The following is a 16,336-nucleotide window of genomic DNA, read 5'->3' as shown; positions in this document are numbered from 1 at the left end:
GCAAGAAAAATGAAAACCCAACAAGAGTAACCAAGATACAAACTATCAACACTGCTAAAAAAAATTTAAAAAATCATAATTTTAAGAATTAAGACTCAACATTGTCTTCCAAAAGGTTAAGTCACGAAAATTTGTATTAGGCTTCGATTTTATTTTCAGTTAGTGTGACCACTTCTGAACAGGGCGTATGAAATCTTACTCAACACTAAATCCTGTGTAATTCATAATTATAACTCTAATTATTGGAAAAAAACCCACCCAAATAAAGAACTCCTTTAGCCCCTATTTCCAACTCTGTACACTTTCCTCTAGCTTAGAGCAAATGTTAGCAACCATTGTTATTCTGTGTGCCCTGTAGAGGGAAGTCATTTTTCATACCAGCAGAAAAAACACAGAGTCAGAAAACCTGACAGGGACAAGTTGTAACTTGGTCATAGCATCATATATTCTTATAAGGACACTATAAAAACACCTTTTCAGATAAGTCTATTACTTGCTGAATTTCAAAATCTCACTGCAATTTGGAGAAGCGAGAATTTTACAGAACAACATACTACTTCGCTGAAAAACAAATTTTCTCATCTCAGTGCCGGGCAACTTTAATTTAGGGTTATGCCCATTCCTCTTACAGGATTTAATCCATATAACTGAAAATACTTTGTACGATACCTGTTCTCAACTATGAGAAAGTAAAATACTGCTGTAGTTTCCTTTGGTTGGATATGCATAAGGGGCAATAACGCTACTATCACATGACTAAGCAAGGAGCCAAGGTATGAATGGTCCAGACTTCGAACAAAACAATCCCAGGCTCTAAACAAGAAAAGACAACAAAACAATAGTAATCAATGATTCTTCTCTGCATAAAGACATTTTAGGTGAGTCATGAGAAGCATTTTAAGTTATTTCAGCTCTGTGGTTTAGATTATTGTCTACAAAATAAAACGCCAGTATATTCAAGTACAGAAGTGGCAGGTATATCACTGTTTAGGTGCACTATCAGTTCACCTGCAACACAGTTCTGGAAAGTCATCCTTGTATCTTAGAGCTGTTCTCAGTGTAGTCATCATCTTCACTCTTACTGAACTGATGTGTTTGGGACCCATGAGCTTCATTAAAGACATAAGACTGTTTAAAGCCTAGACATAAAGAAAAGTCATTTTAGGGTATTAGATACTCAGTAAAACATATGCAAGCCGTATTTTCTAATAAAACCAGGCTATCCTGGATTAAGAAATCATACCCTATGAGACATCAAATTCCGTTTGATGTTTCAATAAAGGATTTGGGGGCTAGAGGAATGATTTGAGGGTTAGAGACATGATTAACTATATGTTCAAAGTTTTAGAAACTGAAAACAGCAGGTTTTGGAAATATAGAGAAAAAACAAACTTGCATTAAAAAAAAAAAAAAACAAAACACAAAACAACAACACACCATCAACAGAACTGACATGCAACTTTTGGCAAGCTTCAGGGAAGACATAATAGCTCAGTTGTCAATGGGACTGATGAAAGACAGAAGAAAAATACCGAGATGCAGAAAAAGCAGGAGATGTCACAGTGACACTGTACCAAACAAGGTAGTACAACATCCAGCAGGACAGATCAGTGACACAGGAAGAAACCTGAGCTTGAGGAAAGGTCATGCAAGGGGAAACTCACCAAGAACAAACAACAGAACAAGAAAAGATAGAAACAATAGCAGATGCAGCAGAAGAAATGCTATACAAAGGAAGAAATTCAGAAAGTGTGAAGACACGGAACTAAGAAAATGAGAGCATCTCAACCTGAATATCTGAGAAGTAAAAGCTTGAAAGAAAACCACAGAAAAGGCAGTCCATCAATGTAAAGGTTATATACATTCTAGCACTGCAAAATTTCCTACAGAAATCATCTGCACTACCTCTCTGAGGTGGCTAAAAGCCCTCTCACGGTTAGACGCACTGCCTCAGCAGAGCAGAATTTTCAGACTTTGTCTCAAGTTGTGAGCTCTAATTTCTCTAAATGCTCTCTATTGTAAAGCTGAAAGGACCTGTTCTGTGAGAAACAAAACCAATAAAGCCCAGTTTCTCTTGGATTTGCTTCTCATTTTTTCTTTAGCTTTGCCCTTTGGTGCCCTTATAACCCCATTCCCTGCAGTAACTCCAGTTTTCTGCCACATTCTCTCATCTTCCATGCATATAAAACATACACTTAGATTCTTCCTTTATAATTACTGGCTCACTGACTTGTTACGTATACGATGTCTGACTGAAATATGTACATTAGGTGACCATTCAAAAAAACAAAACAAAAATTTCTAAGCTTACACGTAAGTCCTACCCACAGTGAGACCTTAAGTTTTCAAGAATCATGTCAGAACCTTAGTACCTTTGAGACTTCAGTGACAGTTGCACAATCACATTATAAAGTCTGGAATATTAAAATAGCCCCTGCTTATCTTTGGTTTAATATTCAAAATTAAGTCTACATACCATTTTTTTATCCTCAATGCCAACACTGGAACTCAGTAACTGCATGTTAAAAAAAGCCAAGATACCAAGCAATTTAGGTTGCAGATAATCAGCCTGTGGAGGGGAGGAGGGGGAGAAAACAAAACAAAAGTAAAAAACCTAAGTAACATTACTATTAACACATTCCTAAGCTTTGAAATTAAAAAGCAACTATGAAATGCTAATTCTGAAAGACACATGACAGGAATCCCAAATAGATACACTGCTCCTTAAGAAACACAAGTGTTAACGGAAGACATCCCTATTAGGCTGTTGGGCTTTTTGTTTTGGTGAGATTTTGCAGTTTGTGTGTATGAGGGGGTCATGATGGTGTGTTGGTCGTTTGGGGATGTTTTTTATTTGTTGGTTTGGGCTTTTTTTATGCGTACTCAGTATATCTCTCCCTATTACAGGAACACTTAATGTGAAATGCCAGCCTTTCCTCCACTTTTTGCCTCAGATAAGTGATGTTTAGAGAACGTCAAATTGTCTTCACTCTCAGACTGAAGACAAAAATTATTGAACAAAACTGAACATGAATATTTTGACATCCTTACCATTTGTTCAGTTGATGTTATTTCTCTAGGTCCCTGATAGGGATCATCATGAGATGCAAATGAAGCCAATATTGACAAACCATTGAAGACTTGTTGATAGTGTTCTCCTATACGCAGCAATAACTCATTATGCAGTCCCTGGTAGTCCTGTCTCAGCAAGCTGCCCAGTTCTATCTCGGTCTCATTCTACAATCAAACAGCAAACAGAAACCAAGTCTTCATTTCATCACAATGAAACTAGCACACAGAGACAGGAGGTGTTGGACTCTAGTTGATTTACCACAGAAATCAAAGAAAAAGCTTCCAATCAGCTCAATGCTAGATAAACCAAGTTTTAGAATTTTTGAGTTCACAAAATATCTTACAACAGTTCCTCAAAGCCAACGGAACAGATTATAAATAACAATAACAAGATAATTCTGCATGTACAATTTCCTCACCTATGCTTTGCAATGCCTTAACTTAAATAAAGCAGAAAGATCACTATTCATCTATTGTTGCTCTTAATCTGCATGTATAATACAGCAAATGCCAGTTTACCTTGAGGTAATGAAGTGCCCGCTCAAGCTCATCCTTGGAGCAGGAACAGACCAAATGAGAGAAGATGTACTTGAAGTTATTGATTAAAATCTCTCTTCGGTTTACATTCAACTGTTTTGCTATGGTTCGAATAAGTGTGGAGGCTGCAGGACTAGCCTTGGCTGCAAGGTCAGGAAGCAAAACTTGCAGGGTCCGCTGGTAAATTAAGAACAACACTTAATAGAAAAAACAAACAAACAACTCCCTTCCTCCAAAAACCCAGGGTTCAGCTTTGTTCCATTTGCATCAGTACAACAACACACATCTCTGGTCATACATATGATCCAAGGTACAAATACAGAAGAATTTTAGTAAGATGGAAATACCTAGTAACAATGCAGATAAAATATAAATAATTACTTCTGGAAGGGCTTCATCTAATCAATACTGAGATACATGCAAACAAAAAGCAAGCTACCATTTTCTGTGTCTACCCAGGTTCTCCACAAAAGGAAATCGTAAAAAAACCCTCAACAAACAAAACACACAAAACCAAACCAACACACCCACACGTAAAAACACTCCATCAACGTATTAGTCAACTAGAACACTGCTTACTTAATAATTTTGCATTTCTCATCTAACAACAAGCAAAATATGAGTACAAAGCTAATTAGGCTTCAAGCAAAACAGGTATCTAGGCAGAACAATAACAGATCTATCCATAGAACAATAGCTTTCTTCATTTGAAACAAGAAAGCAGACACCATGCAAAAATCACGTCCTACAAAGTATTCTTCCAAGTGCACTAAATCATTAATATAGACATACTCAATGGCCTTAGTTAGTTCATCATAGAATCAGAGAATGGTTTAGGTTGGAAAGGACTTTGAAGATCATTGAGTTCCAACTAGCACTGCAGCCATCATTGTAACTTGACAAAACTATTCATCTCTATTTGAGCTCCCCAGTTACAGCAATCCCAAAGTATTCTATATTATAACAAACAACAGCAACTAGAGAAAAAAAAATTCATATCTGTGGCCACAGAAAAATTGTGGACTAAAATAGAAATCTACAAGCACACACACACACAAAGGAGAAAAAAAAAAAGGCAGCAGTAAAAAGGACTGGCGAACTTACTGAGAGAAACCGATTTAGATCTGGAAAATCAAATACATTGGCGACCTCAGATAACATGTCCAGAGCCATTTCTCTCTGGTGAGCAGCTGTTTGTTTCTGTAGCTCATTTCCCTGGTCTGGAGCACTCAATACTGCCATCTGGCTGGAGTGCAGGGATTCCACTAGAAACTAAGCATGAAGAAATTCAGTATTATTTTCCCCTTTTTTTTCTTTTTTGCTAAAAAGAAACATTAGTGTTTCACTCCTCTTCCTGTGCATGTTTTTCTTTCTCATTTATTGCACATAGATCTCTGATTATTACTTTGTGATAGAACTGGATTATCATCCACTTAATAATTGCATTTAACTTTGCAGCCCTGAATTCAGACATTGTATTAATAAAAAAATATTCAAAATTGGAGAAGTCTGCTTTTGATAATTTTCTTTTAAACAGAACTTTTGTCTTTAGTTAATGGCTATAACAAAAGCACAAATCAATCATGTCAGTATTATGCCTATAACACGTTGACTTCAATTCCAATTTTAAATCTTTGCCTCTTGTGGCAATAGTACCACACAGTGCGAGAAATTTAGAATGACAGCATCTAGGGAATAAAAAAAGAAAAGAAATATTGTTGAGGGGAGAAGATCACGACAAAGTCAAAGATTTCCCATTCCTTCTGAATGTTTTTGTGGTTTTTCTGGTTTTGTTTTTTTAATCATCTCTTTCTTGTCCTATGAGATTTCACCTTGTAAAATATTGTATTTTTTACCATTAATACCATTTTCAAAATAGACAAAACGAACCTAAACATATGCATTTCTAAACCACCAACTCTCTTCTTTTTACCTGACAGATAGGTTTCTTGTACTGACTGAAAAAAGCTTGCAGTTTTATGGACTTTGCTGCTGCCAGGGATCGAATTTCTGTGTATGCTGCTCCAGCCACAGAAGCTGACTTGGACAACAAACAGTGTAACAAGTGCAAGAGGGCAAATGGTACCAAATCTCCTTTTGATGCCCTTACAAAGTAAGCACAAGACAAAGAATTAAAAAGGAAAAAAGAATCATTGCATTAATAAAATGACTTCAGATTACAAAATTACCATAATGCAAAATGACTCATCATTGTATTTGCACAGCTTATCTGCACTATCGATGACAGGGCTGAAGAAAATGAGGAATATTCCATATGAATCAATAGCTTAGTACAGTTGCAGAGGGCTCTGGACAAAGGCTAACCTTGAAATAAGTAATTTAATCTTACATTTACACTTGAACAAAAAGTTACTTTGTATCACAAACTGAACCTACTTCACTATTTTCAAGATAACATTAAAAATACCTTCCAATATCTCCTGTTGTGAGAATCAAAGTATCTTTAAGCTCATTATTTCTTGACATTTTGGCATTTGTATAAGCTTCTTTCATTCTTGAAACAAAGAGCTGGAACACATGAAAACAAAACAAAAAATTTAAAGTGTTTGACATTAGTGAAACAAAAAAACATAGTAAGTTAGAAAAAACAACCAAAAATAAATATGAATTCACCTCTTTTACAAATCCTTCTTCAGAGCCTAAGGATTCTAGTATGTCCTTTATGCAGTCACTGAAAGCCACTCTTACATCTTTGTCTGGATCTTCCATCAGATTTAATAAAGACTCAACAAGAATCTTCACACTGGACTCATCAGTGTTAAAATCCAGATGTTTGCAAAGATGAGGTATGTTTTCTATAAATGCTGGGTGGCATGGGTTCGAGGAGGAAAGAAAAATATATTTTTAATGCTTTTTTAAAATCTATTGAAGTGCAGAAAACAGTGATGCAAATAAGCCATAAAGCACACTATTTTTTTTAATCAAAAGAGTAAATATTGTCAAACCAGACAAGCTATTTAAAATTCAGATTTTATCAAGCATTACATTTCTAGATAGAGCCATAGACCAAAATTATGCCAAGGTAATTTAAAAAGAATATCAATGACAACATCAAACATTAGTGGTGATATCAACTGAAATACAAGATTTCAAACACCTTTACAGCTATATAAAAAAAATATATAGAAAAAAAATGGAGAAAGGTACAGAAGTAGTGACTTAGTACCTCATACAGAAGTGCAAAATATGTTAATAAAGTTAATGTCACATACCTAGCTTTACTGAACTGGGTACTTTGTTCTCAAGGAGAATAAGGAATGGCTTGAAAACACAGGCTTGCACAGAACAAGTTTTTTCATGAGCAGAAGTCACGGTAAGGCTGCTACATAAAATATCGTAAGTAACATGCTTAATAGCAGAGTCTGCTAAGGAAGGTTGTACACTGAATGTACCAGAAAGACAGCAAGATAGCTTCCCAACGATAGCAGCACAAGCCTCCTTGACTAGCTCAGACTCATCTTTTATTTGATTTCTGAAATGGAAACAAAAATGAAACCGCTTTAATAGATCATTTACCTAGAAATTTGTACTTCTACATTGTCTGAATTCTCTAACTACGTTGAAAGCACTATTAGGACAATTTAAAGATCTGTCTTACTAAATTATCTTTTTTCTTTTCAGGTTATCCTCAGGTTCTATTAAAGGTTTGAAGTAGCACTGGGCATTATGAGTCTGGCATGTTATAAAGAAACTGAAGACTAGACACAATAGGACAAAAGACACATATACAAAAGGCAGAGGAAGTGGAAAGACTTTAAGGGACATAGGAACAAATATCACATATATTTAATTGACAAAGATAACTCATTTCCCCTCCTTAGTTTAAATTTGTTAATTAGAATTAGGGTCTTCAGCTAGTGAAGTAACTTGTAACTGACATGGTAAGTGAACGCGACTCTATCATACAGACATCGTCACTTATACCTATCCTGTTGATACCTTACGATTTCTGAAATTAAGAACTAGCAAATTCTGGATAGAATAGAAATAAATATTTATTTTGGTGCTTATACTACATTTCTTACATGTCTTTTTTTCTTCTTGCATAAAGACAGAAAGGCAGCATTAATACATACAAAAGAGCTTTTGGAATCACATTGCAGGTCTGCACACTTGGTGGATGAAGCAGGAGAGAGAATCCTTTAACACAAGTAGCCCGAATTACTTCATGGGGACTTTGCAATGCCCAGTGATAAATGGATTTTCTCCAATCCAGATGAATGTTTCTTGGAAAGAGAGACAGAAGGAACACACAGTGTGACTGAGTTTGGGGTGCTAAAGAGAAAAAACGAAATAAAACAGATAAATCATTTGATTTAAATTTTGAATATCATCAATCATCATAAAAGGGCAAATAAACTAATTTTACTTTAGAACAATCATTCCAGAAAGATATTAAGTTTTATATACTTCAACATACTTACAGAAAAACTGTGCGGTTTTTTCACTCACAACTACAGGATCAAACCCAAAAGCAGATGGCTTAAAAGAAGAATTATCAGGATAACTGTAAATCCAGGGCAGAGACAGCAATCCACATAAGTTATCAAGAATCTGATCACACAGTGGAATTTTCACTAGGGGGAAAAGAACCAAAACAAATCAACAAAAAAACCCTGATACTTTTACAGCTCTGTATAGTTTATAAAACAGATGCACACCTTATGTTCTTAATTTGCTACAAAATGTTATTTTTCTATCAACAAAGATTAGTATCACTATTCCCACATGTTGATATCCTGCATTTTAGACATAATAATCAAAACAATCAAAAGATTTCTTTAAATAATTGACAGCATGTAATACGTGAGCAGCACAATGAATACAACTTTGGTGCCTCTGGATTTGTACAAAGACTCTCAGGTGGACTTCGCGACGGCTAGCAAGTTGAACTCACAATAACACTTTAGTCTTAGCAGTCTGTCCTCCATCGTACTAGCTACTTTAAAAAGAAACATGCAAGTACTTAATATTTTTGGTACATTTCCTGCATGCCACATTTGCTGAAGCTGGCCAGAATGTTTGAAATCTTTGAGTGAAACTGAGATAGTAAGGCACGCTGCTCCTGTTTTAAAAAGAAAACTGCTGAAAGTTCATTTCTTTCTCATTCATATTCGGTATCCCCATGCAGTCTCTTGTTCAGATAAAAATCAACAGAAGTACAGAGAAAAAGTAGTAAATCACGTTCAAAAAGGGATGCAAAGGAAGCTCCCTTTTTTTTATTTAACCCTTTTTGTACAGGAATTGGAGTTCTGACACAAGATCTTTAATTCAGTACCTCTAACACAACAGGTCAATTTAGTCAGATGCATTCCTAATTTACAAATCCAACAAAGGACATGCTAGTTAAAAGGATTTCTCACCTTGTGCATACAGCAAAGCATCAAAGATTTTGACTATTCTGTCAATCACTTGTTCTAGGTTAACAATCGGCGTAGCAGCCTCTAACAGGTTTCTGCAGACTTTTACTATTCTTGTGATAAAATCAGAGGAAATCCATGTGAACTGTATATTCACTACCGAATCTGAGGAGCTCGGAGTATTCTTATATGTGTCAGTGTTACACGGATGAGTTACTTTATGATCTACACTGTTAAAATAGAAATCATATGATCAATGCAACAGTCTATAAACATTCAACATTGTATTGCTTGTAAGCAAAGTTACTGTGAAAATGTGTTTATTCAAAACATACAGGACTTAGCCAATACTTGTCCTGATACATGGACAAGCACTAAAGTAATCCATACAAATCATAACAACAGTTACAAGAAACCATTGATTTCACAGTTTCACCTTGGTACCTTTACCTGTTCGACTTTGTTGGGGGGGAACAATGAACTATGCACAGAGCAGCTAGTCGCAGAATTACAGCAATCCCTTCTATAGTCTGAAGAGTATCCGCTGACAGAATTTCTTTCTCAAGGATAAATATTAAGGATGCAGCTTTCTTTGTGATGGCATTCCACAGAGTGCTCTTCAATTTCATATTTACAGGACTAAGTCTGTAATTTGACGATATTAATTATTTTCCAACACATACTTTTTTTATTTTAGAAAAGATAAATCATCACAGCAAGAACAGAGCTAATTCATGTTGGATACAGGATTAGGGAAATACCAAATGGTGCTTTAGCTTAAACGTGCTCTTTGGGAGAACAAGATACTAACTCTCTGAAGAGAGATGCAAGCATAATGCAAATCAGACCTATCTGAAACGCTATAAAGGTATAACTCTACAATCCTTGGAAGGTCATGGTGACCAGGGTGGTTCCTGATGACTACACAAAGGCAAACATTACACCCATCCTCAAGAAAGGCAAAAAAGAGCTAGCCTAACTGCAGTCCCTGCAAAAGTTATGGAAAAAGTCTTCCTTAAACTCATTTCTAGCCACATAAGGGACAAGAAGATGACTGGGAACAGCCAGCACACATTTACCAAGGCCAGACTAACTTGTCTCCTTTCTATGATGAGACAGGTAGCTCTGCGTATAAAAGGAATTCTGCTTATTCAAAGGACCTCATCTGGCTGGAAAACTGAAAAGAACCTCAGGAAGGTCAACAGAGACATATGAAAATTCCTGCACCTGGCATAAAAAAAAAAAAACATGCAACAGAACAGGCTGAGGGCTGACCGGCTAGCAAGCAGCTTTGGAAAAAATGACCCAATGGACTTGTGGAAAAGTTGAATATAAGAGCAGTGCGACCTTGCTGCAAAGAAGGTCAACTGCATACTGGGCTGTATTAACAAGAGTGAAGGCTGATCATGAGCCCACACCTGCAGTGCAGCATGCTGGAGTCAGTTGAGTGCCCAAATACAAGAAAGAGATCAACATGCTGGAGCAAGTCCAAGCAAGATAACTAGGGAGCTGAAGCACAGCACAAGCAGAGGCTGAGAGAACTGGCTTTGTTCATCTGAGAACAACCTGACTTAACTAGACCTGCTATAAACATGTCCAGTGCAACAGCATAGCTACATATATAATTCTGTCATTCTGTATGCATTCTCTCAGCTTTTGTTTTCAGTGTGTAAAAATGAAAATAATTTGCACCAAACATATTAAAAATACAGTCTGTTTAACTAAAGTTTGGCTTAGAAATCATCTGTAGATCCTGATCCTTCAAAATGTCACTTAGATCTTTCAATGTGGCTGTTATGAAGCAACTGCATCAAAAAGGTTGTCATTTGTTATTATTCACTAGCCAAATTACTGTAAAAGTAGTTATTGAATATGTGTCATACATTACTGTTGTAGGAGATTTCTTTGGATGTTTTGCTGGTAGGCTCAGTCGTCGTTTTTTCTCTGGAACTTCATCACTGCTGCTGCTCCACCTATCAGTATCAGAAGTATCTAGCTGGTTCTGACAAAGCTCCTGAAAGATTTCTTCTGTTTGTGTTTTTAATGCTGTATAAAGTGGACTCACCACATACTGGGATGAAAGAACAACAGAAGTACCATGATGTATACTATGCCTTACTTCTCAGACACGTGATATTATTGTTTCTGACTTAAAATAAAAAAATTCAAGGTATTAAGGTAACAATGTTGTAAAACCCTTTCTGATCAAAAATCTTAATTACAAGATGAAAACTCTCATAAGCAGTGAAGTTTTTTGTGTTCCTACCAGATAGAATGCAGCTTATACAGCTGTTTCGCAGTTCTTGTCATAACACCTTGCTACCAAAGCCAGCAAGAGAGACACACCAAGTTTAAGAGACAATACATAGGATACGCATGTGGGCATATTGGGTAGAGAGAACACTCAGCATATTAACACCTCATTATGGTTTTAAACTAAAAAAAGAGTAGATTTAGATTGAACATATGGAAGACATTTTTTACAATGAGGGTAGTGACACACTGGAATGGGTTGCCCAGAGGTGGTAGATGCCCCACCCCTGGGAACTTTCAAAGTCAGGTTGGATGGGGCTCTGAGCAACCTGATCTATTTGAAGATTTCCCTGCTTATTGCACGGGGAGGTGAACTAGATGACCTTTAAAGGTCCCTTCCAACCCAAACGATTCTATGATTCTATTTTAATTCAAACTGTTCTGTCTGCCAGTCCCCAATATGACAAAAAGCATATGGTTAGAAAGTAAGAGCAGCTCAGATGAAGAGAAATTACTTGTAAAGCTGCCTTTATATAGGCGTACATTGTGTCTTACCCCCATTTTATATTATGATTACGGACAGACCGTTGTGCTTGCATAGTTTCTCAATAGTTTAATACATCTGGAAAACATAGGGTCCAGCTACATCCAACTAATTAAAGAACTCTGACTTCTACAAATATGTGAAACAGCTAAGAAACAAGGAGTATCAATCTAATTATGCAACTAAAAATAGTAATTCCTAGACTTTCTTCTTTGCACAGATGTAGGTTTTTGTACATTATCTATTCACATGATAAATACAGTTTTAAATATTAACCTACCTTTTGTTCTTCCTGAGTTCCAAGCACATTCACAAAAATTCCACATATGGTATTGATACGGACTTTTCTTACTTGTAAGGCAGATTCATAGCCAGTTGGAACAAACTCCAGAAAATATTGCAGTAAATGGCAAAAAGCAGCTTTCAGCTTTTCAGACTGAATACACTTAAACACATCACCTTCAGACAATGCACAGAGCTTCTCTAGTAGCATATTCAAGTAGACAGGTTCAATATTTTTGTAAGAATCTACTTCAAAAGGCAACAAAGTCCGCACCAACAGTAAGAATGGTTCTCCAAAGAGTTCTGATTCTTCAGTATCCATTTCAAGTGCTGACTGTAGAATTCCAAAAAAGACTGTGAAGAAAACACTGGCCAGCTGTTCTGGAGGTCCTCCTAAATGAATTAATTTTACTAAAAACTTCACTGCCAAAGCTTTAACTTTTGGACTGCCATACTCCAACAGGGAGCAGCCTATCCCCCAGAGAATAATATCTTGTCTTACAAAAAACACATCTGCAACAATATCTGTCAGAATAGACATTAATATAACTTCCAAACATTCTACATTGGGCATACCCATCAGCTGTAATGGTGCCAATCTTAAATATCCCACATTGTCACTTGCATTGCTTGAAAATCTCTTTACAGTCACCGGCCAGACCAGTACATCTCCCCAAAGATGCTTTTGTGCATCTCTCTCATGCAGGAAGATTAAGTCTTGGAAAAGCTGCAGTAAATCTTTTGTTAGCACTTCAAAAATGGGGCAACTCTTCATTTTAAACAGAAAAAGTAAAGAGCAAATGACATCGCAGATGTTCTTGTGCAATGTGTTGCAGTTTGGAGTTGCAGCAATTCGGAGAAGCCTTGTTATGATCCAGTTACTAAATTCTAGGACAATAAAAAAGAAGCAGCAAACAGAAAATTATTAGGATAAACCCCAAAACCTCCTATTACAAGCACCTCCTTGAGAGCAGGTTGCTTATCAGTAAAACAAACCAAAACTCCTTGAGATAAATGCATGTAGGCTTAGTAAACAGAAAGCCTTCACTGGGACATTTCTTCAGGGGATCTTATTGAAAAAGAGGAAAAGGGAAGGTGGGAGGGTGCATGGGGTAAGACAGACATTCTACACTGAGTAGTTCCAGACATTTTCCTCTGTCAAAACCACCTTCAGGCAATGAGAATGTGTACAGGATACCTCATCAACATGAGCCAGGTAATATCACTAAGCAATGGCAATGAATAAGGTCAAACTCTGCCCTGATAAGTTTCCATTATCACAAGTGCAAATCAATTCACAATATTCATTTATTTATAAATATGTAACATTGAATTTATGAATCTGCCTTTTTCCTCTTTTTGTTCTTTTGTATGATCCCATTGCCAAAAAATTTAAATCCTGAAAATACCAAGCTTCAACATAAACATTTTCAACAAACTCACCAATGCAACTGCATTCAGTTTCCTCCTGATTTCCATCCACATTTACAAACATAAGTGGAGAAGATTTCATGATATGTTGAATAAAATCAAGCAACATTACAGAACTTGGCTGTGAATCTGATTTCTTAATCAGTTCCAAAGCAACTTTAAAAGAAAAGGAGATACATTTCTGAATTAGCATTGCAATAAATCAACCTCACAAATTTTGTTCACATCTAAAGAGAAAGAAGAAATTTATTCTATAAAATACTATGATATAGTATTAAAACTGTATAACTAGCAATTGGGAGTGTGCTTTATTAACCCATGACAATGATTTTGTGCATATTATAAACCTGCTGTGTGACACCAAACTGTATGAGGAAAAATGCGAGTTACTCAGCTTAAATATTATTCATTAACGCTACATGCTTTGACATTTAGATAGCATCATATCCAACTGTTTGACGAGCAAATAGTTAACATTTTAATCAGATTGCAATTAAGAAGAAAAGTTATATGGTAATGATAAAAGATAACACTTATGTATTCAAAAGCAGCACCTAAAGCAGACTGGCTTTTTGGTTTTATTTTTATAGCTTTCCCTTTCAGGACTATAACAGAATTAACAAACATCATCTGGAGAGTAACATGAGTATGATACTTAAATTGATCAATTCACTAGACAAAATACCAGCCTTACTGAGACTGCTACATGAAATTATACCTTGGCAACAGTAAATTACCCATACTGCAATTCTCCCTGATGCAAATGTACAGATAACTACAAATAATAATTTTGTAATACATGGATTTCATAATTACCAAAATGTTGTTAAAGTACTGTAATAATTGTAATTTAACTTAACATGATTTAAGGAGTACCACAATAAGGCTCTGTTAGAATTCTAAAATTAAAAATAAAGCTGTTCACATCAAAATACTTCAATTCTGAAAGGCCCTGTGAGTATTAAGACTTGCCCGATGCATTACATGATAAACCTGATTTTCAACGCTGTAAACATTTATATTCTTACAACCCTGCGCTGCATTTTCACACTCTTTTTTTTTACTGAAGGTATTTCACATCATAACAGCAAGCACTTCAACATGGAAGTTATTAAAAAATAAGTCATAAATGGTACTGAATTCAACTCCTAAATCTCCATCGAAATGAGAGTTGTAACTTTTTTTTTTGGCAGGAATTACTTAAAGCATAAAGCAGATAATAATTTTAAAACACAGGGATGTAATACTTACCAACATCTACATCTGTAAGAATTCTGTCAATGAACTGGCAGAGTATTTGTCTTGGTTTCCGCACAACTGTATTGTATTCTTCTGGACTGGCACTAAATTTAAAAGTACATTATACAATATAATTATTTCAAGTCTATCACAACGTTAAACACTGATTTTTTTTTCTTCAAGAAGTCTTCAAAAAGAAATACAAATTAATTCCTTATTTTAGCGACTGGCGTATTGCCTCTTCCTCTTTCTCTTTATTCTTCAGAAGCACAAAGTTTCACGAAGTGCTGAAGAACATTTAATTTTGTTATGCAATTATGTTTGATATATATTAAACCCACACCTGGCAGATTAAGGGACATATCCACATGCAACAAACCGGCTTTGGTGCAGAAAGAAATAAAATCAAGAACTCGCTCGACTTTTGGAATTAACCAAAATGATTGAACTGATTAGCTACCAATACCCTGCAGAAGATGCATCAACAGCAACTTCTCAGGTGACTGAGATGGCAGGTAGCTCTTGTCAGGTCAAATCTTCAACATACAATTGTACCTCCGTGTCAACTAGCCGCCTACCACAATGCTGCTGTCCTGATGTAGCCGTTAAATCTCCATAACTAAACATTTTCGGTATCATTTAATTCTCAGTGAAACCACGCTACAAACACAAGGGAAGGCCCCAAGACGCGGGGTGCTCTGCAGAGCGGCACGCCTCTCCCGTCAGGTTCTACCAGCACCACCCGTGAGAGAGGGAACGACCCGGGCAGGTGGCGGGAGAAGGCGACCAGGGTGAGGGGAGGGCGCAGGCCCAGCCGCAGGACACCTCGCACAGCGGTGGGAGCGAACTTACTTTTCTACCTCCCCACGCCACACACTGATGCCGATGCCGGCCACGGTTATGCCCCCCCGCCCCGGAGCTGGGTCCGTCCTACCTGGCCAGCTCCCGCAGCGCCGGGATCATGGAGGCCATCTCCAGGCCCTGCTCGGCCATGGCTGCCGCTTTGAAACAGGCCGCGCGCGGCGGAGGCGGGAACTGCGTGACGGCGTCCGGCGGGACCCAAAACTCCTCCGCCGACCCACGGGAGGCTGTGCCTCTCCGCGGCGAGGCTGACGTTTAACCGCTTCGCCACCAGGGGAGAGCACGGCCACGGCGGCTTAGCGCCCGGCAACTAATGGCCGCTCACGGGGACCTCGCCGCCTCAGCAGGGCTCTCCTCCCCGGTGCAGCGCATACACAGGTAGCAACCGAGACGGGGCCGAGCGCTCTCCGCCGAGACAAGGCGGTTTCCCGGCACGGGCGCTGAGGAGCAGCCGGGAGCGCCAGCCGGAGCCCGGCCACGACGAGCGGCTTGGCGGAGCACGGACTGCGGCTCCAGGGGACTGACAGGGCGCAGCGGGGGAGGGAAGAGCGGCAGTTTTGAGGGTGGCTTAAAGCGGGGGGCGGGGGGGGGCGGCGCGGCCCCGGTCTGAGGGGCGACGAGGAGGAAACCTCGGTGCTGGCTGTAGAACTCCGGTAGAGCGCTCCCCACAGCTCACTGCCCCCCGGGCCGGTCGCCACGGCAACTACCCTCAGGGCAGCAAGGCGCAGCCACGGGC

At 37.9% G+C, this 16,336-nt stretch overlaps 1 protein-coding gene across 1 annotated transcript in view; it reads right to left on the bottom strand.

The window, feature by feature from the left end:
* Nucleotides 1-15,732, bottom strand: part of ATR (ATR checkpoint kinase) — a gene marked incomplete at its 5' end in the record, with an annotated part of 41,791 nt that extends 26,059 nt beyond the window's left edge. Inside the window, 19 exons of the mRNA XM_082487449.1 lie at nucleotides 670-813; nucleotides 1,009-1,139; nucleotides 2,477-2,569; nucleotides 3,052-3,237; nucleotides 3,592-3,786; nucleotides 4,714-4,881; nucleotides 5,543-5,714; nucleotides 6,038-6,138; nucleotides 6,244-6,434; nucleotides 6,843-7,102; nucleotides 7,707-7,905; nucleotides 8,055-8,207; nucleotides 8,994-9,220; nucleotides 9,441-9,635; nucleotides 10,874-11,061; nucleotides 12,068-12,957; nucleotides 13,513-13,656; nucleotides 14,752-14,843; nucleotides 15,674-15,732. Of these exons, the coding sequence (XP_082343575.1) occupies nucleotides 670-813; nucleotides 1,009-1,139; nucleotides 2,477-2,569; nucleotides 3,052-3,237; nucleotides 3,592-3,786; nucleotides 4,714-4,881; nucleotides 5,543-5,714; nucleotides 6,038-6,138; nucleotides 6,244-6,434; nucleotides 6,843-7,102; nucleotides 7,707-7,905; nucleotides 8,055-8,207; nucleotides 8,994-9,220; nucleotides 9,441-9,635; nucleotides 10,874-11,061; nucleotides 12,068-12,957; nucleotides 13,513-13,656; nucleotides 14,752-14,843; nucleotides 15,674-15,732 (3,788 nt within the window). The remainder of the gene's footprint in view (nucleotides 1-669; nucleotides 814-1,008; nucleotides 1,140-2,476; nucleotides 2,570-3,051; nucleotides 3,238-3,591; nucleotides 3,787-4,713; nucleotides 4,882-5,542; nucleotides 5,715-6,037; nucleotides 6,139-6,243; nucleotides 6,435-6,842; nucleotides 7,103-7,706; nucleotides 7,906-8,054; nucleotides 8,208-8,993; nucleotides 9,221-9,440; nucleotides 9,636-10,873; nucleotides 11,062-12,067; nucleotides 12,958-13,512; nucleotides 13,657-14,751; nucleotides 14,844-15,673) is intronic.
* Nucleotides 15,733-16,336: the final 604 nt, after the last annotated feature.

Source organism: Vanellus vanellus, assembly GCF_965231255.1.
Source record: "Vanellus vanellus genome assembly, chromosome: 8".
Lineage (NCBI taxonomy): Eukaryota > Metazoa > Chordata > Aves > Charadriiformes > Charadriidae > Vanellus > Vanellus vanellus.
This window is presented reverse-complemented; position numbering and strand designations above follow the sequence as displayed.